This window comes from Cetorhinus maximus, chromosome 31 (genome assembly GCF_964194155.1).
Source record: "Cetorhinus maximus chromosome 31, sCetMax3.hap1.1, whole genome shotgun sequence".
NCBI classification, from domain to species: Eukaryota; Metazoa; Chordata; class Chondrichthyes; order Lamniformes; family Cetorhinidae; genus Cetorhinus; species Cetorhinus maximus.
In genome coordinates this window covers 5,521,852-5,547,815 of record NC_135909.1, presented here as the reverse complement: position 1 = coordinate 5,547,815, position 25,964 = coordinate 5,521,852, and the positions used below count along the sequence as shown (strand labels likewise).

Genomic DNA, 25,964 nt, shown 5'->3' with positions numbered 1-25,964 from the left:
GTCAACCCCATTCGCTGTGTGGGGTCTGGAGTCACGTGTAGGCCCAGACCAGGGTAAGGACGGCAGATTGTCCTTCCCCTAAAGGGGGACATTAGTGAACCAGGTGGGGTTTTCAACGACAATCAAAGGGTCATAGAAAGCAGGAGTAGGCCATTCGGCCCCTCGAGGCTGCTCCGCCACTCGATACGATCAATCAGGCCGGCCCTCTATCTCGACGCCGCACTCCTGCGCTCTCCCCGTACCCTGGTCGATGACGGTCGCCATGGTCACCGTCACTGAGACTGGCTTCATAATTCCAGATTTACGAACCGAATTTAAATTCCACCAGCTGCCGTGGTGGGATTGGAGCCCGCGTCCCCCCAGAGCGCTAGCCCGGACCTTTGGATCGCTCGCCCAGTGGCGCGACTACTAGCCCACCGTCTGCTCCGGGCCCTGCCCCGGGTCTGGGCCTACACGCGACTCCGGAGCCTACAGCAATGCGGTCGACGCTTGACTGCTCCCTCCGAAGCGACCGAGCTGAGCCGCTCGGTGTCTCTTGACCCTCAAGAGGGCGGCTCACCGCCACCTTCTCGAGGGCGGTTGAGCGACGAGCGTGAAACGCGGCCGCCGGCCAGAGTGCGCGTCCTGTCAGTAAATAAAGCCGAGCGCCGTAAAGGCCAAGGCCTGGCGTTGCGTCACGTGGGGCAGAATGCAGAGCCGGCAAGCGTCAAATCAGCTCATTCGAATGGGGGGGGGTGGGGCGGTCAGGGATTCGAATGGGGGGGTGGTGTGGGGGTCAGGGAGGAAGCCCGTGCATAAAATTCACACAGCCTCTGGCTGTGTCCCCTGGCATTACTCCACGAGGTCTGCCAGCGACATTGACGGTGAGGGGTTCCCCATCACTGCGCGCAACACCGGGCCGGGAGAGAGCGTCATGTTGGTCCCAATCGTGCTGATTGGCAGGGGGAGGAAGTTCGCAGAAGGAACACGACGGACGATCCCACTGGCTGCCTTTGACCAAAAGGACGATCGGCCGTGCAGCCTCAATCACGGAGAAAACCCCTCCCGAGGCTTTTGTCAGACAGGATTTGACCCCTGAGCCACACGATGACATACCAAGGGCATAAACTCGGTCAAAGAGATCAGTTTTCAAGGAGCGTCTTAAAGGAGGGAGAGAGAGAGGGAGAGGCGGAGAGGTTTAGGGAGGGGGTTCCAGAACTCAGGGACCCCCCCCCGCCACCCACCCCGAGGCAGCTGAAGGCCCGGCCGCCAACGGTGGAGCGATTAAAACCGGGCGATGTGCTGGAGGCCGGAATTGGGGGAGCGCAGAGATGTCGGAGGGTTATGGGGATGGAGAAGGTTACAGAGATAGGGAGGGGTGTAGGGGCTGGAGGAGGTTACAGAGATAGGGAGGGGTGTAGGAGCTGGAGGATGTTACAGAGATAGGGAGGGTTGTGGGGGATGGAGGAGGTTACAGAGATAGGGAGGGTTGTGGGGGATGGAGGGGGTTACAGAGATAGGGAGGGGTGTAGAGCTGGAGGAGGTTACAGAGATAGGGAGGGGTGTAGAGCTGGAGGAGGTTACAGAGATAGGGAGAGTTGTAGGGGCTGGAGGAGGTTACAGAGATAGGAAGGGGTGTAGGGGCTGGAGGAGGTTACAGAGATAGGGAGGGGTGTAGGGGCTGGAGGAGGTTACAGAGATAGGGAGGGGTGTAGGAGCTGGAGGATGTTACAGAGATAGGGAGGGTTGTGGGGGATGGAGGAGGTTACAGAGATAGGGAGGGTTGTGGGGGATGGAGGGGGTTACAGAGATAGGGAGGGGTGTAGAGCTGGAGGAGGTTACAGAGATAGGGAGGGGTGTAGAGCTGGAGGAGGTTACAGAGATAGGGAGAGTTGTAGGGGCTGGAGGAGGTTACAGAGATAGGAAGGGGTGTAGGGGCTGGAGGAGGTTACAGAGATAGGGAGGGGTGTAGGGGCTGGAGGAGGTTACAGAGATAGGGAGGGGGTGTAGGGGCTGGAGGAGGTTACAGAGATAAGGAGGGGTGTAGGGGCTGGAGGAGGTTACAGAGATAGGGAGGGTTGTAGGAGCTGGGGGAGGTTACAGAGATAGGGAGGGGGTGTAGGGGCTGGGGGAGGTTACCGAGATCGGAGAGGGAAAGAGGAAGACAGGAGGGGTTTGAAAACAAGGATGATAATGTTCAAACGGAGGCGTTGCCAGACTGGGAGACATTACAGCTCAGTGAGCACAGGCGGCGATATCAGAATAGGACTCGATGCGAGTGGGGGCAGCAGAGATCTGGATGCTTTTAACTTCAGAGGGTGGAAAATGAAAGCATTTGAATAAATTTAACCAGGCAACAGATGAAGGTTTCAGGAGCAAAGGGAACAGTGTAGGGAGAGCTTTACTCTGTATCTAACCCCGTGCTGTACCTGTCCTGGGAGTGTTTGATGGGGACAGTGTAGAGGGAGCTTTACTCTGTATCTAACCCCGTGCTGTACCTGTCCTGGGAGTGTTTGATGAGGACAGTGTAGAGGGAGCTTTACTCTGTATCTAACCCCGTGCTGTACCTGCCCTGGGAGTGTTTGATGGGGACAGTGTAGAGGGAGCTTTACTCTGTATCTAATCCCGTGCTGTACCTGCCCTGGGAGTGTTTGATGGGGACAGTGTCGAGGGAGCTTTACTCTGTATCTAACCCCGTGCTGTACCTGCCCTGGGAGTGTTTAATGGGGGCGGTGTAGAGGGAGCTTTACTCTGTATCTAACCCCGTGCTGTACCTGTCCTGGGAGTGTTTGATTGGGACGATGTAGAGGGAGCTTTACTCTGTATCTAACCCCGTGCTGTACCTGTCCCGAGAGTGTTTGATGGGGACAGTGTCGAGGGAGCTTTACTCTGTATCTAACCCCGTGCTGTACCTGCCCTGGGAGTGTTTAATGGGGGCGGTGTAGAGGGAGCTTTACTCTGTATCTAACCCCGTGCTGTACCTGTCCTGGGAGTGTTTGATTGGGACGATGTAGAGGGAGCTTTACTCTGTATCTAACCCCGTGCTGTACCTGTCCCGAGAGTGTTTGTTAATGCCGCACCAGATGTTTGAAAAGAAGAGTGCAAGAATCATTAGCTTACAAATTGGCACCATAGAATTTGTTGAACGCACTGGTTTTAGGTTAGTTAACTCAGTGCTTGAGATGAAATCTCAGTCTGGCTCCGGAAATGGAACTATTTTTTCAGACAGTTATCTGGGGGCACGGACTGCTCCACCACCTGAGTCGTCACAATCGGGACTGAACCTTGCGCAGACGCTGAGACAAGTGACGAGTGACGCCTGCCGAAGCTCACTCGAGCTGGGGTCGGCGGTGGGGGGGTGGGGGGTGGGGGGAAGGGGAGCAGGGAGGGAGGTCCCTGCTGACCCACCGCATCCGCTGCTAAAGGGCCTGTTTGATCCAGAGCCGGGCTGCAGTCCCTGGGAAAACTGGCTAAACTTTCCCATCTCGGTGAACTGATCCCAGACTGGAGAACTCAACCTGGTCAGAGAATCAAATGTGGAACCATTTCAGCTGAATGACCATTTTCCATCCCCCCCACCCCCACCCCCACTCTCTACACAGCGAACCGATCAGTTGGGCCTTTGGGAGATCTTTATCAACGTACTCCTAAAACAGAAAGGCCTCTCGCTCTGCTCAGGCCAACCTGGGGTAGCCTCTCAAAAACCCTCACTGTGTCACTAACCCACCAGTGCTAAAAAAAAGGCTGAGATATGTCGCGCCTTTTACAACCACAAGGCTTCTCAAGAGGCTTCACAGCCGGGGAGGCTGTTTTTGAGGTGTAGTCGCTGCTGTGGTGGGGGAAATGCAGCAGGAAACTAGTGCACAGCAAGATCCCACAACAGCAATGCGATAATGACCCGGATCATCTGTCTTTAGCGATTTTGACTAAAGGGGTAAATATTGGACCCAGTTCATTGATGAAGCAGCTGAAGATGGTTGGGCCGAGGACACTACCCTGAGGAACTCCTGCAGTGATGTCCTGGAGCTGAGGTGACTGACCTCCAACAACCACACCCATCCTCCTTTGTGCTAGGTATGGCTCCAACCAGTGGAGAGTTTTGCCCTTGATTCCCATTGACTCCAGTTTTACTAGGGCTCCTTGATGCCACACTCGGTCAAATGCGGCCTTGATGTCAAGGGCAGTCACTCTCACCTCACCTCGGGAGTTCAGCTCTTTTGTCCATGTTTGAACCAAGGCTGTAATGAGGTCAGGAGCTGAGTGGCCCTGGCAGAATCCAAAACTGAGCATCGGTGAGCAGGTTATTGCTAAGCAAGTGCCGCTTGATAGCACTGTTGATCATCCCTTCCATCACTTTACTGATGATCGAGAGTAGACTGATGGGGCGGTAATTGGCCGGGTTGGATTTGTCCTGCTTTTTGTGTACAGGACATACCTGGGTAATTTTCCACATAGCCGGGTAGATGCCAGTGTTGTAGCTGCACTGGAACAGCTGGCTAGGGGCGCAGCAAGTTCTGGAGCACAAGTCTTCAGTACTATTGCCGGAATATTGTCAGGGCCCATAGCCTTTGCATTATCCAGTATCTTCAGCCGTTTATTGATATCATGTGGAGTGAATTGAATTGGCTGAAGACTGGCATCTGTGATTATTATTTTACTAGTTCTTTCATGGGAAGTGGGCGTCGCTGGCTGGGCCCAGTATTTATTACCCATCCCTAACTGCCCCTTGAGAAGGTGGTGGTGAGCTGCCTTCTCTAACCGCTGCAGTCCGTGTAGTGTGGGTACACCCACAGTGCTGTTAGGGAGGGAGTTGAATGGCTGAATGGCCTACTCCTGTTCCTTAGTAACAGGCTTGAAGGGCTGAATGGCCTATGCCTGTTCCTATATAACCGGCTTGAAGGGCTGAATGGCCTATGCCTGTTCCTATATAACACAGGCTCCAAGGGTTGAGTGGGGCTCCTCCTGTTCCAATGAGAGAATGTGGGGGTGGGGGGGGCGGCACCAAACGAGAAACGGGGAGATTCGGCACTGGGAGGCACCTGCGCTGTGGTGGGATGGGAGGAGAGGGAGGGGCGGCGGCGGCTGCTGCTGCTGCTGACATCCATGCTGGGCATTGGCCTCTCCCGGCAAAATCCGATCCTCCGGATGTGGCACCGATCCTCCGGACCGGCAGCTGAGCGCTTTGTCCAATGCGGAAAGGGGGTGTACGCAGAGCCCGGGGGGAAAGCCTGAGGGAGGGAAACGGGCTGGATTCAGGCCAGGGCTGTCCGCGTCCGAGCTTGGCGAGGCTCACTGATCTCCTTCAAAGTGCTAGCGCCTCGGAAAAAAAGGTGGGGGGGCTGGATTTTGTTATAGATCCACGCTGCTTGCTATTGTGTCTGCAATCTGCCACTCTAGTCATAAACTTAGCTTCTACTGGCTTTTAAAATACATTTATATACGTGTCGGTACAGACTCGATGGGCCGAAGGGCCTCTTCTGCGCTCTGTGATTCTGTGATATACGTAACAATTCTCCCCTGAAGAGTAAATGCTTGCTTATATATATATATATATAGATATATGGGTATATATAGGACCTATAGTTCAGTCACACATCTCAAGGTGCTTCACAACAGCATATATCAGACAACAATTTGATCCCCGAGCCACATCAGGAGATATTTAGGGGACAAGCGGCCAAAAGCTCGGTCAAAGGGGTCGGTTTTAAGGAGGGAGAGAGAGAGAGAGACGGGGGAGGTTGAGGGAGGGAATTCCAGAGCTCAGGGCCCCCACCCCACCCCAGGCAGCTGAAGGCCCGGCCGCCAGCGGTGGAGCCACTAGAATCGGGAAGGCCGATCAGAGTCGCCGAGCCTGAGGCCTCAAAGGTTCTCCTCTTCTTAGCACGCCAGGGCTGTGAACGAGACTGAGACGCGGTCAAGAGCAGGAGAAGCTGACGGAATTTGACATCCAGACAGCACCAGAGAGAGAGAGAGATAGATCCCTCCTTTCCCTGCCTCCCTCGCGCAGCAACATCCCGCCAAGACTGGCCAAGGCCTGATCGCAAAGCCCAGGTCTGGGGAGGGACGCCTCCGGCCCTCTGAGGCAATGAAATGCCGCCGATGCCTTGCTTCTGGCCCTCCAGCCTCCTCTCCAGCCACCTTTCCTGCCTTCCTTTGCCCTGAGCTGAAGGCTGCCGCGGAGACATTGGCCGAACTTTGGCCCCGGACCGAGGGGTGCCTTGCCCAATCGGATCGGCCCGGCCTTTGACCCTTCGGTATCCACGGGGTACGTTGCCCCGTCACGGTTGACCAGAAGCTCCGGCCTCCCTAAAGCCACCTCAGGGACCTGACGGCGGGACAGCCCGGCCTACCCTGCTAGTCTGAGCCCCTGCTGCCCGGAGACGATTTGCCACCCTCCCCCAAACGCTCCCACCCTCGACTGGCAGAGCCCACTGCCGAGGGGGTGGGGAGGCGAGGGACGCAAAGGTCCAGCCTTCGAACACGACCTGAGGCCTAAAGCCGCTGGGGCCTGGTCTTAGGGCAAGCGAGTCGGACATCATCAACAGCACAAACGCTCGATTACGGGGCCGCGTTTGAAAGCAGATTCCCCTTCACAAGACCCGGGGGGGGAGGTGGGGGGGTGGGGGGGCAGAAGCGGACCCCGGCCTCTGTTGCTTCAACCGCCAAACCTTCCTGGAGGGCCACGTTGCCACGACGACGGGCAGCCTTCCCACTTCTCCACGCGCTTTTTTTGATTCGCTCCGGCCCGTCGCCAAGGCCCGAGTCCTGAAGCAGGGCTGGCGGTTGGGGGGGGGTAAAGGGGTTCGGTGGGGCGGAGGTCACAGGTCAGCGACGGTGACTTACCCACTGGATAGCGCTCGTTGATGGGCCAGTTGTCCACCTGCAGTGTGGCGTTGCCGCCGCTTCTCGTGAACCGCACCACGTGGTACTTGCCGTCGTTGACGACAATGTTCGTCTCCTCGATCACAATGTCGTCGGTTCCCACGTTAAATATCACCTGAATTTTCCCTTGTTCCTGCGGAGGGAGGGAGGGAGAGAGAGAAAGAGAGAGGGAAGCGGTTAGCAAAAGGACGGGACGACGACAACAACAACAACAAAAAAAAGCGACTTGCATTTACATAGCGCCCAGAATGGAAACCTCCCCGACTGGCTCTTCACAGGGAGGGTTACAAAACATAATTTGACCCCCTGTGCCACGTGAGGTTTAGGGGGGGATGTGAGGAAAAACCTTTTTACCCAGAGGGTGGTGAGGGAGGGTCTGGAATGCGCTGCCTGGGAGAGTGGTGGAGGCCGGTTAGCCTCACATCCTTTAAAAAGTACCTGGATGAGCACTTGGCACGTCATAACATTCAAGGCTATGGGGCCAAGTGGCTGGTCAATGGGGTTAGGGAGGTAGGTCAGGTGTTTCTCACGTGTCGGTGCAGACTCGATGGGCCGAAGGGCCTCTTCTGCACTGTGTGAGTCTGTGAGCCTTTCAGCACACGCTTCAAGCCGGCCGCCCTTTAGCTGGCCAACCACCATGAATTCGCGAATTCCCCGGCCCATCCCGGACCCTCCAACCAAAAAATCCTGTCCCCTCTCCTTGTCTATGAATCTCTCGGCCTTCATAGCCAGAGGATTCGAGTACAGGAGCAGGGATGTCTTGCTGCAATTGTACAGGGCCTTGGTGAGACCACACCCGGAATATTGCGTGCAGTTTTGGTCTCCTTATCTGAGGAAGGATGTTCTTGCTATAGAGGGAGTGCAGCGAAGGTTTACCTGACTGATTCCTGGAATGGCAGGACTGACATATGAGGAGAGATGGAGTCGGTGAGGATTATATTCGCCGGAGTTCAGGAGAATGAGGGAGGGAATCTCATAGAAACCTATAAAATTCTAACAGGACTGGACAGGGTAGATGCAGGAAGGATGTTCCCGATGGTGGGGGGAGTCCAGAACCAGGGGTCACAGTCTGAGGATACGGGGTAGACCATTTAGGACTGAGATGAGGAGAAATTTCTTCACCCAGAGAGTGGAATTCGCTACCACAGAAAGTAGCTGAGGCCAAAACATTGTATGTTTCCAAGAAGGAGTTAGATAGAGTTCTTGGGGGGGGGCGAAAGGGATCAAAGGACATGGGGAGAAAGCGGGAGCAGGTTATTGAGTTGGATGGTCATCCACAATCCTATTGAATGGCGGAGCAGGCTCGAAGGGCCGAATGGCCTCCTCCCGCTCCTAGTTTCTATGTTTCTACGTTAATAGAACTCACTTCTCCCAGCGAGACTCCAAGGGGGACCTTAACCACCCTTTGTCGTCTCCACGGAGTCAAAGGGGGCTGGCGAATTTAGCAGGCTGGCCCGTGCTGGTGGTGGGGAGCCAGTTTATAAACGCTTCCCTTTTACTGCTTGAAAAACCCCCCAGTGTCAGCTCCTAATGCAGGCCTGGTCTAATCCTGATTCATTGCTGATGTCCCCATTCTCCTTCTGACACTGCAGGCCTGGACTGGATTCCCAGCTGTCGGCAGTTTGCCTTGGTCCCTGTTCCAGGGGGACCCCAGCCACCAACCAACGCGCCTCCTTTCCCAATCTCCGAAAAGCGCCACAGCTCCCGAGGATGATCCTTTCAGCGAAAAGGGAGGAGAGACGTGGCGCTTTCTGGGTCTGAAATACAGACGTCTCTCGCTGCTCCCTAATGATCGGATTAGCACGCGTCGCACTCCCTGCCCTGAGGGGCTGGCGATCTCCTGCTTCGGGCTAGCGAGTGCCTGAATCTTGGGCGATGTCAGCGCAACGGCTACGCCCGGGACCCCCGAGCTGGCCTCAGCCTCCCCTCTACCCCCCCACCCCCCACCGACCACCCGGCCCACCCCACCCGGGCTCGCTAGGCCTTGCTTGCAACATCGCCCTGTGTCCCGCCTGGTGTCCGCTGCCCCCCCTCCCAGCCCCAAAAGTCAGCCAGCTTTGCCCCACCACCCCCACCAAAAGCTCTCAGTCGCTGGAAGGTGGGCGGGAACGATGCACGCCACAGTCAAATAGTCCGCCCCTCAATGCCCCGGGTTGGAGCCATCCAAGCAACAGTCAGTGTAGCTGGGATGGAGGGGGTGGGTGGGTGCAGTTGGGGGTGCGTGCTCCAGCTGTCCTGCACCCCACCCACGTCCCCGAACCCTCCCTACGGCCACCGGGGGCTCCAGCAGGGGATGGCGAGGGTGCGGGCTGCTGGCACAGTCAGGGGTGGACCAGGAGCTGGGCGTCCGGCAGGCCTGCGCCCGCCAAAGTCCTGGAGAAAATCCTGCCCGCCTCCCCCCACCCCACACCCCCAACCCCGCCCCCTACCCCGTACCCCGCACACCGAGGGGTCTGGCCCTGCAATTCGTGGCTGGGCTCCCCACCACCCCCGCCCCACCGCCCCCACTCCGGGCGGGCAGACAAATCTCCAGCTCTCCGCCTTCTCGCCTCCTCCTTATCTCTCTGCGGCCTCCTCCGAAACCGACACGCCCTCCGGAATCTCTGCACTCCTCCGATTCCGGCCTCTCGAACGTCCCCCGATTTCCCACCATTGGGCAGCCGGGCCTTCAGCTGCCTGAGGCGGGGAGGGGGGGAGGCCCTAAGCTCTGGAATTCCCTCCCTAAACCTCTCCCACCTCCCTCTCTCTCTCTCGCTCTCTCTCTCTCTCTCCTTTAAGTCACTCCTTAAAACCCAGCACCGTATTCCAGTCCGTTAAGGGTTAATGTCCGACTGGCTGCCTGTGGGTGATTCAATCAGTGTAATCGTTTACGGATAATTAAATGTGTTTTGATGCTGACAGACGTGGATAGCCTCAGGGGCGCAGCTGGTGCTGGTCGCAGAGCGCAGTGGGGTTGTCAGGCGAGGGTGGTTATATCTAACCTTAGGGCCATCACTGTCGCTGGGTCAAAATCCTGGAACTCCCTCCCTAACAGCGCTGTGGGTGCACCTACACCACAGGGACTGCAGCGGCTCAAGAAGGCGGCTCACCCCCCACCTTCTCAAGGGGGCAATTAGGGACGGGGCGATAAATGCTGGGCCCAGCCAGCGATGTCCGCATCTCAAGCACAAATGAATTTTAAAAAACTCCCCCTTGAAAAGGAAACTTTGAAAGTCCTTTTGCTGAGCGCTGTCATTGGAACCTTCCAGCGCGTAAGAGGCCATTCTGCCCAACGCGCATGTGCTGACACAGTTAGTCCCACTCCCTGCTCTCTGCATCTCTGTAAAAAATCTTTTCCCCTTCAGGTATTTATCCAATTCCCCTTCTGGAAAGTTCCTATTGAATCTGCTTCCGCCGCCCTTTCAGGCAGCGCCTTCCAGATCACAACAACTCGCTGTGTAAAAAAAAAATTCTCCTCATCTCCCACCCTCTCGTTCTTTTACCGATTCTCTTCAATCTGTGTCCCCTCTGGTTACCGACCCTCCCTGCCACTGGGAACAGTTTCTCCATATTTACTCTATCCAAACACCTCATGATTTTGAACGCCTCGATTAAATCTCCCTCAGTACTGACTCACCGACAGTGCAGCACTCCCTCAGTACTGACCCTCCGACAGTGCAGCACTCCATCAGTACTGACCCTCTGACAGTGCAGCACTCCCTCAGTACTGACCCTCAGACAGTGCAGCACTCCCTCAGTACTGACCCTCCAACAGTGCAGCACTCCATCAGTACTGACCCTCCGACAGTGCAGCACTCCCTCAGTACTGACCCTCAGACAGTGCAGCGCTCCCTCAGTACTGACCCTCCGACAGTGCAGCACTCCCTCAGTACTGACCCTCCGACAGTGCAGCACTCCCTCAGTACTGACCCTCCGACAGTGCAGCACTCCCTCGGTACTGACCCTCCAACAGTGCAGCACTCCCTCAGTACTGACCCTCCGACAGTGCAGCACTCCCTCAGTACTGCCCCTCCGACAGTGCAGCACTCCCTCAGTACTGATCCCCTGACAGTGCAGCACTCCCTCAGTACTGACCCTCCGACAGTGCAGCACTCCCTCAGCACTGACCCTCCGACAGTGCAGCACTCCCTCAGTACTGACCCTCCGACAGTGCAGCACTCCCTCGGTACTGACCCTCCAACAGTGCAGCACTCTCTCAGTATTGGCCCTCTGACAGTGCAGCACTCCCTCAGTACTGATCCCCTGACAGTGCAGCACTCCCTCAGTACTGATCCCCTGACAATGCAGCACTCCCTCAGTACTGACCCGCCGACAGTGCAGCACTCTCTCAGTATTGGCCCTCTGACAGTGCAGCACTCCCTCAGTACTGACCCTCAGACAGTGCAGCACTCCCTCAGTATTGGCCCTCTGACAGTGCATCACTCCCTCAGTACTGACCCTCCAACAGTGCAGCATTCCCTCAGTACTGACCCTACAACAGTGCAGCACTCCCTCAGCACTGACCCTCCGATAGTGCAGCACTCCCTCAGTACTTACCCGCCGACAGTGCAGCCCTCCCTCAGTACTGACCCTCCGATAGTGCAGCCCTCCCTCAGTACTGACCTACTGACAGTGCATCACTCCCTCAGTATTGGCCCTCTGACAGTGCAGCACTCCCTCAGTACTGACCCTCCGATAGTGCAGCACTCCCTCAGTACTTACCCGCCGACAGTGCAGCCCTCCCTCAGTACTGACCTACTGACAGTGCAGCGCTCCCTCAGTACTGATCCCCTGACAATGCAGCACTCCCTCAGTACTGCCCCTCTGACAGTGCAGCACTCCCTCAGTATTGGCCCTCTGACAGTGCAGCACTCCCTCAGTACTGGCAATAAGAGTGTCCGGCTGGACTATATTCCACGTTATCCCAAGCCCCTGTCTGCTCTGTCAAACAGAACTTGACCCTGAGACACTTAAGCTGATATGAGGCCAGGCGACTGAAATATCAGTGAGTGGCGTCGGTTTTAAGGAGCGCGTTGACGGTGGAGGGAGAGGCGAAGGGGGTTCAGGGAGGGAATCCCGCAGCTCTGGGTCCCGGCAGCTGAGGGCACGGACGTCAACAGTGGCGCGATTAAAATGCGGGGTGGGGGGGAGGGAATGCTCAAGCGGCCGGAATGGGAGGAGCGCAGGGATCGCGGAGGGATGTGGGGGCCGGAGGAGGTTAGGGGGGATAGGGAGGGAGGCCGCGGGCAGACTGGAAAACGAGGGCAAGAGTCTGGCCCAACCTGACCCGTGTGCGGTCGAGGGCTGACGTAGGGAGGGTGACCGGGAGGGGGTGGTCTGGGGTGTGAAGGGGGGGTGTTGGGCGGCGGTGGGGAGGCGAGGCGTTCCTCATGAGGGGGGGAACGAGGCGAAAAAAGAGAGGAATGGAGCTCACCCCGCTCCTCTTGCCGGGAAGCCCTGTCAGAGCGATCACTCCGAACTAGATGGCACCTTGACCAGAGCCTCAGTCTCCGTCAGGCCGGTAAAACCCCGCGCTCTGCACGGGCAGCGATTGGTGATCTTTCGTTTGGCGGGCGGTGGGTGGTTGGGGGCTGGGAGGCCTCTGAATGCAATGGGGGGGTTGGGGGGGAGGTCAGCGGGGAGGGGGAGAGGGCCCGAGGTGCCCTCGAGAATACCAACCTGACGACTCGAGTCTATCAGCCCGTCATGCTTCAGTGAGCTCCCTCAGGGGCTATATTTGCTTCAGTTCGGGGATTGGAATAGAGACACAGGCAGGCAGCCTGGTTTGCAGTCAGCGGTGACCTCTACCGCGGCGAGGGGGTCATTCCTCCATCTTAGCGCGGCCAGGGTTGGGGGGGCGGCTGGCGGTGGGCCAGGGGTGGGAGTGACCTCCCGAGGTCACACAAGCCGTGTCTCCAGACCATCGCAGAGGCGGGGTGACACATGCAGCTCTGAATCCCGCTCCCGAACCCCGGGGGAGAGTGGGGGGTGGAGAGGGAGTTTTGAGGGACCTCTCGCACCCTTGGCGAGGGAAGGCCAGTGGAAAACTGATTGCGCGCCTTGCGTAGCTCCTCGCCCCGCCGAAGGAGGCCATTCGGCCCATTGCGCCTGTGCCAGCTCTTTGAAAGCATTATCCAATTAGTCCCTGCACACCGCCCCACCCACCCCCTCGCACTTTCCCCCACAGCCCTGCAAATTTTTCCCCTTCGAGTATTTATCCAATTCCCCTTCTGGAAAGTTCCTATTGAATCTGCTTCCACCGCCCTTTCAGGCAGCGCCTTCCAGATCACAACAACTCGCTGTGTTAAAAAAAATTCTCCTCATCTCCCACCCTCTGGTTCTTTAGCCGATTCTCTTCAATCTGTGTCCCCTCTGGTTACCGACCCTCCCGCCGCTGGAAACAGTTTCTCCTTATTTAGTCTATCGCTCAGGGTGTTGAACGCCCCGATTAAGTCGCCCCCTTAACCTTCGCCGCTCTGAGGAGAACAATCCCGGCTTCTCCAGTCTCTCCGCATGAACGGAAGTCCCCTCGTCCCCGGTCCCGTTCCATGCCGGTAAATCTCCCTCCCGCACCCTCTCCCAGGACCTTGACGTCCTCCCCAAAGTGCGGGGCCCAGAGTGGGGCGCAACGCTCCAGCTGAGGCCTGAGGCCTAACCCGGGTTTTCTAAAGGGTTTAGCTTCTCTCGCCTCTTTCTGGTGGGTTCTCGTGCGTTCAGGTGTCCATCTCCCTCTCTCGTCCCTCTCCAGTTCCAGAGTCCTCCCCGTAGCCGGCCTGCTCTCCCTCCGCTCTGCGCCCTCTCTCTGAACCCCAAAAGCATCGAGATTTTCCCACGGGCACAGCCCTCCCTGCCGAGGGCCTCTATCTTTCGCCATTTTGTTTTCCTGCTGACATACGGGGGTTGACGAACGTTTCACGGTATAACATTGTCCAGTTCACAGCGATGATTTGAGGATTTAATTGTGACCCGGCACATCAGCAACAATTGACCCAGAGACAAATTTATACACGTGGATCAATATCCCATCCCCAAAGTAGAAGAAGTCTAATAGAGGGTGGGGTCTCTAATGAGGGGATCAAAAATGGGCAGGGTCTACAATGCCTGGGGTTTATAAAGGCCAGGATCTGTTCAGGGCGGGTCTGTAAAGGGTGGGTCTAATAAGGGCGGGTCCATAAAGGGTGGGTCTATAGTGGGTGGAGTCTATAATGGGTGGAGTCTATAATGGGTGTGTCTAATAAGGGCAGGTATATAATGGGTGGAGTCTATAATGGGTGGAGTCTATAATGGGTGGAGTCTATAATGGGTGTGTCTAATAAGGGCGGGTCTATAATGGGTGGAGTCTATAATGGGTGGAGTCTATAATGGGTGTGTCTAATAAGGGCGGGTCTATAATGGGTGGAGTCTATAATGGGTGGAGTCTATAATGGGTGGAATCTATAATGGGTGGAGTCTATAATGGGTGTGTCTAATAAGGGTGGGTCTATAATGGGTGGAGTCTATAATGGGTGGAGTCTATAATGGGTGTGTCTAGTAAGGGCGGGTCTATAATGGGTGGAGTCTATAATGGGTGTGTCTAATAAGGGCGGGTCTATAAAGGATGGAGTCTATAATGGGTGGAGTCTATAATGGGTGGAGTCTATAATGGGTGTGTCTAATAAGGGCGGGTCTATAAAGGATGGAGTCTATAATGGGTGGAGTCTATAATGGGTGGAGTCTATAATGGGTGGTGTCTATAATGGGTGTGTCTAATGAGGGCGGGTCTATAAAGGACAGGGTTTATAAAGGGTGGGTCCGTAATTGTGGGTCTATAATGGGCGGGTCTAATAAGGACGGATCCATAAAGGGCGGAGTCTATAAAGGGCGGAGTCTATAAAAGGTGGGATCTACAAAGGGGGAGGGGGTCTGTAAAGGGCGGAGTCTATCAGAGGCGGGGCTGTAAAGAGTGGGTGTATGATGGGGCAGTCTATAAAGGGCTGGGTCTATAAAGGGCTGGGTCTATGAAGGACGGGTCTCTAAAGGGCGGAGTCTATAATGGGTGGGGTGTATAAAGTGTTTTTCTAAAAAACAAGGGTCCAAAGAGGGCGAGTCTGTAAAGGGCTGTTTATTATGGGAGGGTCTATGAAGGACAGAGTCTATAAACAGCGAGTCTATGAAGGGAGGGTCTATAAAGGGAGGGTCTATAAAGGGCAGCCCTATAACAGACAGGCCCACGAATAGACAGGGCCTGTGTGGACTGTATCAGCTGGGCTATCCCATCTGGTGTGTGGCATTGCTGTCCCCGCATCATTAAAATATTTGTGGGAGGGGTCACGCAGCTTAGCAGCATTGTGGGAAGGGTCACAGGGTTTATTTAACGTTGTGGGAAGTACTCACAGGGTTTAGTAACATTGTGGGAAGAAATCACAGGGTTTAGTAACATTGTGGGAAGTACTCGCGGGGTTTAGTAACATTGTGGGAGATACGAGGTTTAATAACATTATGGGAAGTACTCTCAGGGTTTAATAACATTATGGAGGGAATCATAGTGTTTAGTAACATTGTGGGAGGCACTCACAGGGTTTAGTAACATTGTGGGAGGGGCTATGGGGTTTAGTAACATTGTGGGAGGTACTCACAGGGTTTAGTAACATTGTGGGGGGGTGTCATAGGTTTTAGTAACATTGTGGGAGAGGTCACAGGGTTTAGTAACATTGTGGGAGGGGTCACAGGGTTTAGTAACATTGTGGGAAGTACTGATAGGGTTTAATAACATTGTGGGAGGGGGTTACAAGGTTTAGTAACATTGTGGGAGATACTCACAGGATTTAGTAACATTGCACAAGGTACTCACCGGGTTTAGTAACATTGTGGGAGGGGTCACAGGGTTATTAACATTGTGGAAGTTTTAGTAACATTGTGGGAGGGGTCACAGGGTTTAGTAACATTCTGGGAGGAATCACAGGTTTAGTAATTTTGTGGGAGGTACTCAAAGGGTTTAGTAATGTTGTGGGAGGGGTCTCAGGGTTTAGCAACATTGTGGGAGAGGTCACATGGTTTAGTAACATTGTGGGAGGCACTCACAGGGTTTAGTAACAATCTGGGAGGGGTCACAGGGTTTAATAACATTGTGAGGGGGGGTCACAGGATTTAGTAACATTGTGGGAGGGGTCACGGGGTTTAATAATACTGTGGAAGGAACTCACGGGGTTTAGTAACATTGTGGTTGGTATTCACAGGGTTCAGTAACATTGTGGGAGGGGTCTCAGGGTTTAGTAACATTGTGGGAGGAGTCACAGGGTTTAGTAACTTTGTGGGAGGCACTCGCGGGTTTAGAAACATTGTGGAAGGCGTCACATGGTTTAGTAACATTGTGGGAGAGGTCACAGGGTTTAGTAACATTGTGGGAGGCACTCACAAGGTTTAGTAACATTGTGGGAAGGGTCACAAGGTTTAGTAACATTGTGGCAGGGGTCACAGGGTTTAGTAACATTGTGGGAGGGGTGACGTGGTTTAGTAACATTGTGGGAGGGGGTGACGGGGTTGAGTAACATTGTGGGAGGGGTGACGGGGCTCAGTAACATTGTGGGAGGGGTGACGGGGTTCAGTAACATTGTGGGAGGGGTGACGGGGCTCAGTAACATTGTGGGAAGGGTGACGGGACTCAGTAACATTGTGGGAGGGGTGACGGGGCTCAGTAACATTGTGGGAGGGGTGACGGGGCTCAGTAACATTGTGGGAGGGGTGACGGGGCTCAGTAACATTGTGGGAGGGGTGACGGGGCTGAGTAACATTGTGGGAGGGGTGACGGGGCTCAGTAACATTGTGGGAGGGGGTGACGGGGCTCAGTAACATTGTGGGAGGGGGTGACGAGGTTCGGTAACATTGTGGGAGGGGTGACGGGGTTCAGTAACATTGTGGGAGGGGGCGACAGTGTTCAGTAACTCTCGGGGAATGTGCTGGACAGCTCAGGGCTGGTTTGTCGAGGTATCTGCGTGACGGGGTGGAGGTGGGGGTGGGGGAGGTGAACGAGGGGTCTGTGGCCAGGGTCCCTCTGCGGGGGTGGGAGGTGGGGGGAGAGAGGGGGCGATGTCGGGTACTTGGGCTGGCTCTCCAATTTCCTGCCAACATGGAAACGAATAGTTTTGAGAGTCGAGGGGCCTCTTGGTGAAATCAGGTTGAAGGATTTTCGCAGGGGCTTTGGCGAACACCGAGGTCACAGGTCGGACTCTGAGGAATCTTTAAGTGGGGACTCCGCTGGGGTCCTAATCATATTTTAGCGCTCGCGCTGCAAGGTGAGGTCAAAGTAATGAGCACTCTCTGGAAAAGCAGACCCCCCACCCACAAACCTCCGCCAAGCCGAAATATCCCCTCACAAAACACGGTTCAGATCAGATGACCCTTCACACGAATTAAAATTGCCTTTATCAATTGAGGCATAGATTACAAAAGTAGGAAGGTCATGTTGGAGTTGTATAGAACCTTGGTGAGGTCACAGCTGGAGTACTGTGCGCAGTTCTGGTCGCCACATTATAGGAAGGATGTGATTGCACTGGAGAGGGTGCAGAGGAGATTCACCAGGATGTTGCCTGGGATGAAACATTTAAGTTATGAAGAGAGGTTGGATAGACTTGGGTTGTTTTCGTTGGAGCAGAGAAGACTGAGGGGCGACGTGCGCTCCTGACTCCAGACCCACGGTCGGCTCTTAGCTGCCCTCCGAAATGGTCCAGGGGGCCGGCCCGGGCTTGAGGGGGGCAATTAGGGTCGGGCAACTCGCGCCAGGCCTTGCCCACGTCCCGAGGAAGGGAGAGAGGCAGGAAAAGCCTTCTCAACGCTCCAGCGGCAAATGAGGGGCGCGGTGCACCGGGTTCGCTGGACCAGTCTCTCTCCGCCTCCCCAGTCCCGCTCGCTCTCTCTCTCTCTCTCTCTCTCTCTCTCAGGAAGGCCGACAAGCGGCTCAGGAACCTCACCCACAATCGCGGCCTAGTTTTTGGACTGAAGCCATTTCTCCAAAGTGCCGGGAGATTGTCACGTACACAGGCGCACAATCTCCTCTTGTGCCGCTGAGTAAGACAGATCGTTGGTGGCACGAACGCCGGCAGGATCTGTTGCCGATGCCTGATCAAGTCCTGCCTGGGACGTGGGTAAGGGTTTCGCTCTTCGTTCTTGGTCTCCCTCTCTCTCTCTTTTTTCACAAAGGCGTCACTCCATGGCCGCTTGTTCTTAAAATCGCCCGGAGAAAGTATTCCCGATTTTCCGTTCCTCCGAATCAAGTCACTGCAAATCAAGACGGTGGCGGGGGGGGTGGTGGAGGGGAGGTGGGGGGGGTGGGGGGAGAGGTGGGGAGGGCGAGATTTCCCAGGACGATCCCAGAAGCGGGCGGTTATATCAGGCAAGGTCGAACAGGTCAGGGGCTTGTTTCTGGAGAGAAGGGAACGCCGAGAGGTGTCCCGACCGGGGTGGTAAAGTTGTCGCGGGGTCGCAGGCTCCTTACCGCGCAGAAGGAGGCCACTCGGCCCGTCGGCTCTGCAGTGGCTCGGTGAAAGAGTGTCCCACCTCGACCCGCTCCCCTCCCTCGTCCCCGTAACCCTGCGCGTTCCCTCTTTTCAGGTAGCCACCCAATTCCCTTCCGAATACCTCGATCGAACCTGCCTCCACCACCCTCTCATGTAGTCTGTTCCAGACTCCAACCACCCTCTGGGTGAAAAAATTTTCCCCACATCACATTCACTGTTTCGGCCAATTATTTTGAATCCGTGCCCTCTAGTTCTTGGTGCCCCCTTGCGTGGGAACAGTTCCTCACTATTTACCCTGTCCAAACCCCTCAGGATCTTGACTGCCTCTATCAAGTCTCCTCTCAGCCTTCTTTTCTCCAAGGAAAACAGTCTCAACCTCTCCAATCTCTCCTCATAGCTACAGTTCTTCATCCCGGGAATCATTCCTGTGAATCTCCTCTGTACTCTGTCCAACGCCTTCACATCCTTCCTCAAGTATGGCGCCCGGAACTGGACGCAGTGCTCCGGATGAGGCCTAGCTGTGAGAGGTGATGAAACGTTTCAATATGGGTAGACGTGGAGATGTTTACACTTGTGGGCGAGACCAGGATCAGTACAGAGAAGATAATATAATTAATGTAGGATAGCCCGCCCAGGCCTGATAAGTCACAGCTGTGCCGGGCACCATCACAGAACAAGCATCTCGACGACACCTTTCACAACTCTCAGGCGCCCCAGAGCCAACGCGTAGGGCCAATGAAGTCTTAGTGAAGCTGTCACCTGTCGTGATGCCAGGAACGAGACAGCTTGTGTCCCTGAAAGTGACTTGGAAGCAGGTAGAGCTGGCTCTGTGCCACTCCTGAGCGAGGCACAGGCAGCCAAAGAGCTTGGCACAAGACCAAAACTCGCCGATAATGGTGATTTTTAATGAGCCCAATGATGTCGACGCACACCCCCAGACCAGGGCAGCTGCCACCCTACGCCAACGCGACGGCGCTCCCAGCCAAACCAGGGGCACTGGGCACATAAGCGAAGCCTTCAGAGGTGAATGGGAGACGAGTATTTCACTGTTCAGAGGACAGTAGTGCCAGGGGATGGTGTAGATACAGAGTGGCCGAAGAGGTTGGATTTAAGGAGCGTCTTAAGGAGGGAGGGAGAGAGACAGAAAAAAAAAGAGAGAAAGAGAGAGAGAGAGAGGTGGAGAGATTTAGGGAGGGAATTCCAGGCCTCAGGACCAGGGCAGTTGAAGGCACGGCCGCCAGTCAGGGAGTGATGGAAATTGGGTGTGTGCTAGAGTCCGCTATTTGGGGGGCGCAGAGATCTTAGGGGCTGGAGGAGGTTACAGAGATAGGGAGGGGTGTAGGGGCTGGAGGAGGTTACAGAGATAGGGAGGTTTGTAGGGGCTGGAGGAGGTTACAGAGATAGGGAGAGTTGTAGGGACTGGAGGAGGTTACAGAGATAGGGAGGGATGTAGGGGCTGGAGGAGGTTACAGAGATAGGGAGTGTTGTAGGGGCTGGAGGAGGTTACAGAGATAGGGAGAGTTGTAGGGACTGGAGGAGGTTACAGAGATAGGGAGGGTTGTAGGGGCTGGAGGAGGTTACAGAGATAGGGAGGGGGTGTAGGGGCTGGAGGAGGTTACAGAGATAGGGAGGGATGTAGGGGCTGGAGGAGGTTACAGAGATAGGGAGGGTTGTAGGGGCTGGAGGAGGTTACAGAGATAGGGAGGGGTGTAGGGGCTGGAGGAGGTTACAGAGATAGGGAGGTTTGTAGGGGCTGGAGGAGGTTACAGAGATAGGGAGAGTTGTAGGGGCTGGAAGAGGTTACGGAGATAGGGAGGGGGTGTAGGGGCTGGAGGAGGTTACAGAGATATGGAGGGGGTGTAGGGGCTGGAAGAGGTTACGGAGATAGGAGGGGGTGTAGGGGCTGGAAGAGGTTACGGAGATAGGGAGGGGCAGTACAAGGCCAGGGAGGGATGTGGATCTATACTAAGCTCCATGGGGGAGCAGCTCCCCATCTCTTGCGTTGAGCAGAGTGCAGGTGAAATTTAAATCAGGCCTGTGATTATTCAGTGCAGTTGTCGAGTGGAGGAGCTCCGGATCAGCCAAAGCCCCGGGCGGTGTGATAAACACAGGATCATTTGGAGACGGCAGATTCAATTAGAATAAATCGCAAATTGAATTTGTTTGTCTTCCGCGACGTTAGACCGTAGTTGGGAGGTGAGTGGACAGACTAGCGCTCTCCCCCCCTCCTCCAATTACCAACCCCTACTGAGCGAGTGGACAGGGCTATCCAGGTTGCCCCGGGTCTGTGATAACCAAGTGCTTCCTGCCCGAGACTTACCAACCCTTCAGGGTTGCGCAGTAACAGTGGAAGTGGGAGGAGGCCATTCTGCCCCTCAAGACTGCTTGACTATCTCTTTAAAAATTTTTTCATGGGATGCTGGCGTCGCTGGCTGGGCCCAGCATTTATTGCCCATCCCTAATTGCCCCCTTGAGAAGGTGGGGGTGAGCTGCCTTCTTGAGCCGCTGCAGTCCCCTGTGGTGTAGGTACACCCACCGTGCTGTTAGGGAAGGAGTCCCAGGATTGTGACCCAGCGACAGTGAAGGAACGGCCGATATATTTCCAAGTCAGGATGGTGAGTGGCTCGGAGGGGAACTTGCAGGTGGTGGTGTCCCCATGTGTCTGGTGCCCTTGTCCTTCTAGGTGGTAGCGGTCGTGGGTTTGGAAGGTGCTGTCGAAGGAGCCTTGGTGAGTTGCTGCAGTGCATCTTGTAGATGGTACACACACTGCTGCTACTGTGCGTCAGTGGTAGAGGGAGTGAATGTTTGTGGATGGGGTGCCAATCAAGCGGGGCTGCTTTGTCCTGGATGGTGTCGAGCTTCTTGGGTGTCTCCCTAACAGCACGGTGGGTGTACCTACACCACAGGGACTGCAGCGGCTCAAGAAAGGCGGCTCACCCCCCACCTTCTCAAGGGGGCAATTAGGGATGGGCAATAAAAGCTGGGCCCAGCCAGCGACGCCCACATCCCTGTGAATGAATAAAATAAAAAGCAGGCCGAACGCAGCTCGAGGCCTGGTTTGCCCCAGGTGAAGGTGGGGGTGACCCCGATACCCCCTACCTGGGACCCCTTGCGCCTGGCGGAGAGCGAAAAGGGGGTGGAGTGTGGGGGTGGGGCCCTGGAAGCCCCATGAATCGAGAAAGACAGCGGACCGAGAGCACCACGTGTAAGGTGACCCCTGAAGGCCAAGGCTACGCTGTCGCGCTGCTGAAGCTGCCTCGTCACGAACCGTTGGTGTTAAACAGGGTCTATCGTATGGCCTAACAGAGAGAGAGAGATAGAGAGAGGGAGATAGAGAGAGAGAGAGAGAGAGATAGAGGGAGAGAGAGAGAGAGAGATAGAGGGAGAGAGAGAGAGAGAGAGAGATAGAGGGAGAGAGAGAGAGAGAGAGATAGAGGGGTAGAGAGAGAGAGAGAGAGAGGGAGATAGAGGGAGAGAGAGAGAGAGAGATAGAGGGAGAGAGAGAGAGAGAGAGATAGAGGGATAGAGAGAGAGAGAGAGATAGAGGGATAGAGAGAGAGAGAGAGGGGGAGATAGAGGGAGAGAGAGAGAGATAGAGGGAGAGAGAGAGATAGAGGGAGAGAGAGAAAGAGAGAGATAGAGGGATAGAGAGAGAGAGGGAGAGAGAGAGAGAGGGAGAGAGAGAGAGAGAGATAGAGGGAGAGAAAGAGAGATAGAGGGAGAGAGAGAGAGAGATAGAGGGAGAGAGAGAGAGAGAGATAGAGGGATAGAGAGAGAGAGAGGGAGAGAGAGAGAGAGAGGGAGAGAGAGAGAGAGATAGAGGGAGAGAGAGAGAGAGAGATAGAGGGAGAGAGAGAGAGGGAGAGATAGAGAAAGAGAGGGAGAGAGAGGGAGAGAGAGAGATGGAGGGAGAGAGAGAAGAGAGAGAGATAGAGGGAGAGAGAGAGAGAGATAGAGGAGAGAGAGAGAGAGGGAGAGATAGAGGGAGAGAGAGAGAGAGATAGATAGAGGGAGAGAGAGAGAGAGAGATAGAGGGAGAGAGAGAGAGGAGAGAGAGAGAGAGAGAGAGATAGAGGGAGAGAGAGAGAGAGAGAGAGATAGAGGGAGAGAGAGATAGAGGGAGAGAGAGAGAGAGATAGATAGAGGGAGAGAGAGAGAGAGAGAGATAGAGGGAGAGAGAGAGAGAGAGAGGGAGAGATAGAGGGAGAGAGAGAGAGAGAGAGGGAGAGATAGAGGGAGAGAGAGAGAGAGAGAGAGATAGAGGGAGAGAGAGAAGGAACTAAATTAAACCATCAACACTCGGGATTTAGTCTACCAGAAATGGTGGCGGGGGTGGGGGTGGGAAGTATTTCGATTCTTGGCCCCTTTCTTTGTCTTTGGGCCTCTCCCAGGCAGCCTGACGATGGGCGGGGGGGGTGGGGAGGGACATTGTCTGCCAAGCTTTCGCAGCCCTTCCGTGCCTTTTCGATTCTAGTAGTCGCTGCCAGGGCTGTGAAAGCCGGAGCGACACGACTCGGCCTTTGAGTTGAAAATCGGCTGGAGTGGGATTTGAGAGCCAAGCGCCTCCTGACTCAGGGAGGAGAGAGCTGGAGGGCAGCCTCGCACTCCCAATCCAGGTGGAGGGTGTTGAGGCAGTAGCGGAGGGGTACAGCAGACTGGGATGCTGTCCGGGGTGCAAGGATGGGACTGGTGTCATTGGAATGGAAGAGGTGACAGGCCCATTTGGTTGAAGTTAGAAAGGGGCAGAGTAGATAGGAATGGACGGCAGTGACTGAGGGGGTGGGGGGCGGTCCAGGGATAGGGGACACGGATTTAAGATGACTTAGAATTACATTCAGAAATTACTATACGTGTCCACTCAGCCCAACTGGTCCATGCCAGTCCTTATGCTCCTTATTCTGACCTCTCCACCCCATCCTCCTCAGTCTAGTGAACGCCAACGAGCAACAGAACGAAGGAACCAATTGGAAAACTTAAGCATTAGAGATGACACCTCCTCAAGGGGCAAATAGGGATGGGCAATAAACATTGGCCTGGCCAGCGACGCCCACATCTCATGGGTGAATACAACAAGGAGCTAGATAATGGGCTCAGTCTCACCACTCGTTTGGTGAATGTGCGGAATCCACTGGCTTCATTGGCTTAGTCCCCTGCGAGGCGGGCATCGCTGGCCAGGCCAGTATTTACTGCCCATCCCTAAATGCCCTCGAGAAGGCAACTGCTCCCCCACCGAGATCTCCCACCCACCCTCCTGCCCCTGTTAGAGCTGGAATCGGGCGGGTTGGCACCCGGTTTGGGGGTGGGGAAGGTCACGGGGAAAGACTTCAACCTCGCCCTCCCGCCAGACGCGAATCAACCCTTTTCATTTTGGCTCTTAATTGTCTCCCGCCCTCCCCACCATTCCCCGCCCACCCACCACAAACCCCCAACCTTCCCCCGACCCCACCCCCCCCCGGCCGCTCTCCCCACACCGGGAGTCAAACTCACAACCTATCGGGCTCAGGGACAAGGGTGCCGCCCGCCCGCCCCCCAACCGGCGCCAACAGGCCAACGCGGAGACTGGCAGCCCGACAGCAATGCAAGATCCCGACCGTAAGGGGTGAGAGGGTGTTGTCCCGCTGGGAGAGGGCGAGTGGAACCCGGAGTTTCGAAGACGAAGGGTTGATCTCATCGAAACGTCAAGAATTCTGAGAGGGTGTGACGGGGTAGAACTGAGGGGATGACCCTCCTGCCCCCCCGGTTTGGAAGAGTCTAGAACACGGTGGGGGGGCACAGTCTCAGGGTAAGGGCGACGGCCATTTTGGGACCGAGATGAGGAGGATTTTCTTCACTCAGAGGGTTGGTGAATCTTTGGAGTCCCCTCCACCCCAGAGGGCTGGGGGGAGCTCAGTCATTGAGGATGTTCAAGACCGAGATTGACAGATTTTTTTGGGCACTGAGGGATTCGGAGGATAGGGCGGGAAAGTGGAGTTGAGGTCAAAGATCAGCCATGGTCTTGTTGGATGGCGGTGCAGGCTCGAGGGGCCGAGTGGCCTCACTCCTGCTCCTCTTTCTTATCTTATGTTCTTAAAGGGACGCACGCCATCTTGTCCTTGCACCACTAGGACCCCAGGTATACTGCACTAGCCTCCGGTTTTGATCCCCTCACACGGTGGGCGATGTGATAGCTGGGGAAAGGGTCCAAGGCCGTGAAACGAGGAAGACCAACCCCCCCCCGACCCTCAGCTGAAGAGACCTTTGCTCTCCGCGTGGGCTGAGAAAGGGCGGGGCCAATTCCCCCTGAGAGATCCCGCCCGGGCGGACGTGGAAGATCCCACGGCCACGATTGGAAGAGGAGCGGGGGTGGGGTGGGGGGGAGGAGAGGGGAGGGGAGGGGAGTCCTTTCCCGGTTGCCCTGGGGCGAATATTCATTCCTTACCCAACATCGCTAAAAAAAAACACAACAGATGATCTGGGTCTTTGCTGTTTGTGGGATCTTGCTGTGCGCTAATTGGCTGCTGCATTCCCTACATTACAACAGTGACTTCAGCGCTTTGAAAGAGTATTTAACTGGCTGGAAAGCGCTGGTGAGGTTGTGAAAGGTGCAATAAAAGACACATATTCTAACAGCCAGCAATGAAACACAGGATGAGAAAGATTGGGCTCAGCTGGAGATTGGAAGGTTCCAGGCTCAGCTTCAGTGACTGACTTCCTTTCCCTATATTCTCACATAGTTCTCCATCTGTAACAGGGCGCGATGGTGCTGTGCGCAGTCTGGAATCCTGTGTGGGCTTCTGATACATGAATATATGTAGACTTCACTCGAGAGGGCAGACAGCGTCTCAGCTTAACGTCTATCCCAAAAGACGGCACCTCTGACAGTGCAGCACTCCCTCAGTACTGACCCTCCGACAGTGCAACACTCCCTCAGTACTGACCCTCCGACAGTGCAGCACTCCCTCAGTACTGACCCTCTGACAGTGCAGCACTCCCTCAGTACTGACCCTCCGACAGTGCAGCACTCCCTCAGTACTGACCCTCCGACAGTGCAACACTCCCTCAGTACTGACCCTCCGACAGTGCAGCACTCCCTCAGTACTGACCCTCTGACAGTGCAGCACTCCCTCAGTACTGACCCTCCGACAGTGCAACACTCCCTCAGTACTGACCCTCCGACAATGCAGCACTCCCTCAGTACTGACCCTCGGACAGTGCAGCACTCCCTCAGTACTGACCCTCCGACAGTGCAGTGCTCCCTCAGTACTGACCCTCTGACAGTGCAGCACTCCCTCAGTTCTGACCCTCCGACAGTGCAGCACTCCCTCAGTACTGACCCTCTGACAGTGCAGCACTCCCTCAGTACTGACCCTCCGACAGTGCAACACTCCCTCAGTACTGACCCTCCGACAATGCAGCACTCCCTCAGTACTGACCCTCGGACAGTGCAGCACTCCCTCAGTACTGACCCTCCGACAGTGCAGTGCTCCCTCAGTACTGACCCTCTGACAGTGCAGCACTCCCTCAGTTCTGACCCTCCGACAGTGCAGCGCTCCCTCAGTACTGTCCCTCCGACAGTGCAGCACTCCCTCAGTAGTGACCCTCCGACAGTGCAGCACTCCCTCAGTACTGACTCTCTGACAGTGCAGCACTCCC

At 55.6% G+C, this 25,964-nt stretch overlaps 1 protein-coding gene across 1 annotated transcript in view; it reads right to left on the bottom strand.

Annotated features, from left to right (window-relative positions):
* The window catches only part of nrxn2b (neurexin 2b), a 1,731,499-nt gene that overhangs the window by 178,967 nt on the left and 1,526,568 nt on the right, over nt 1-25,964 (bottom strand). Inside the window, exon 18 of the mRNA XM_078532738.1 lies at nt 6,823-6,994. Coding sequence (XP_078388864.1) covers nt 6,823-6,994 — 172 coding nt within the window. The remainder of the gene's footprint in view (nt 1-6,822; nt 6,995-25,964) is intronic.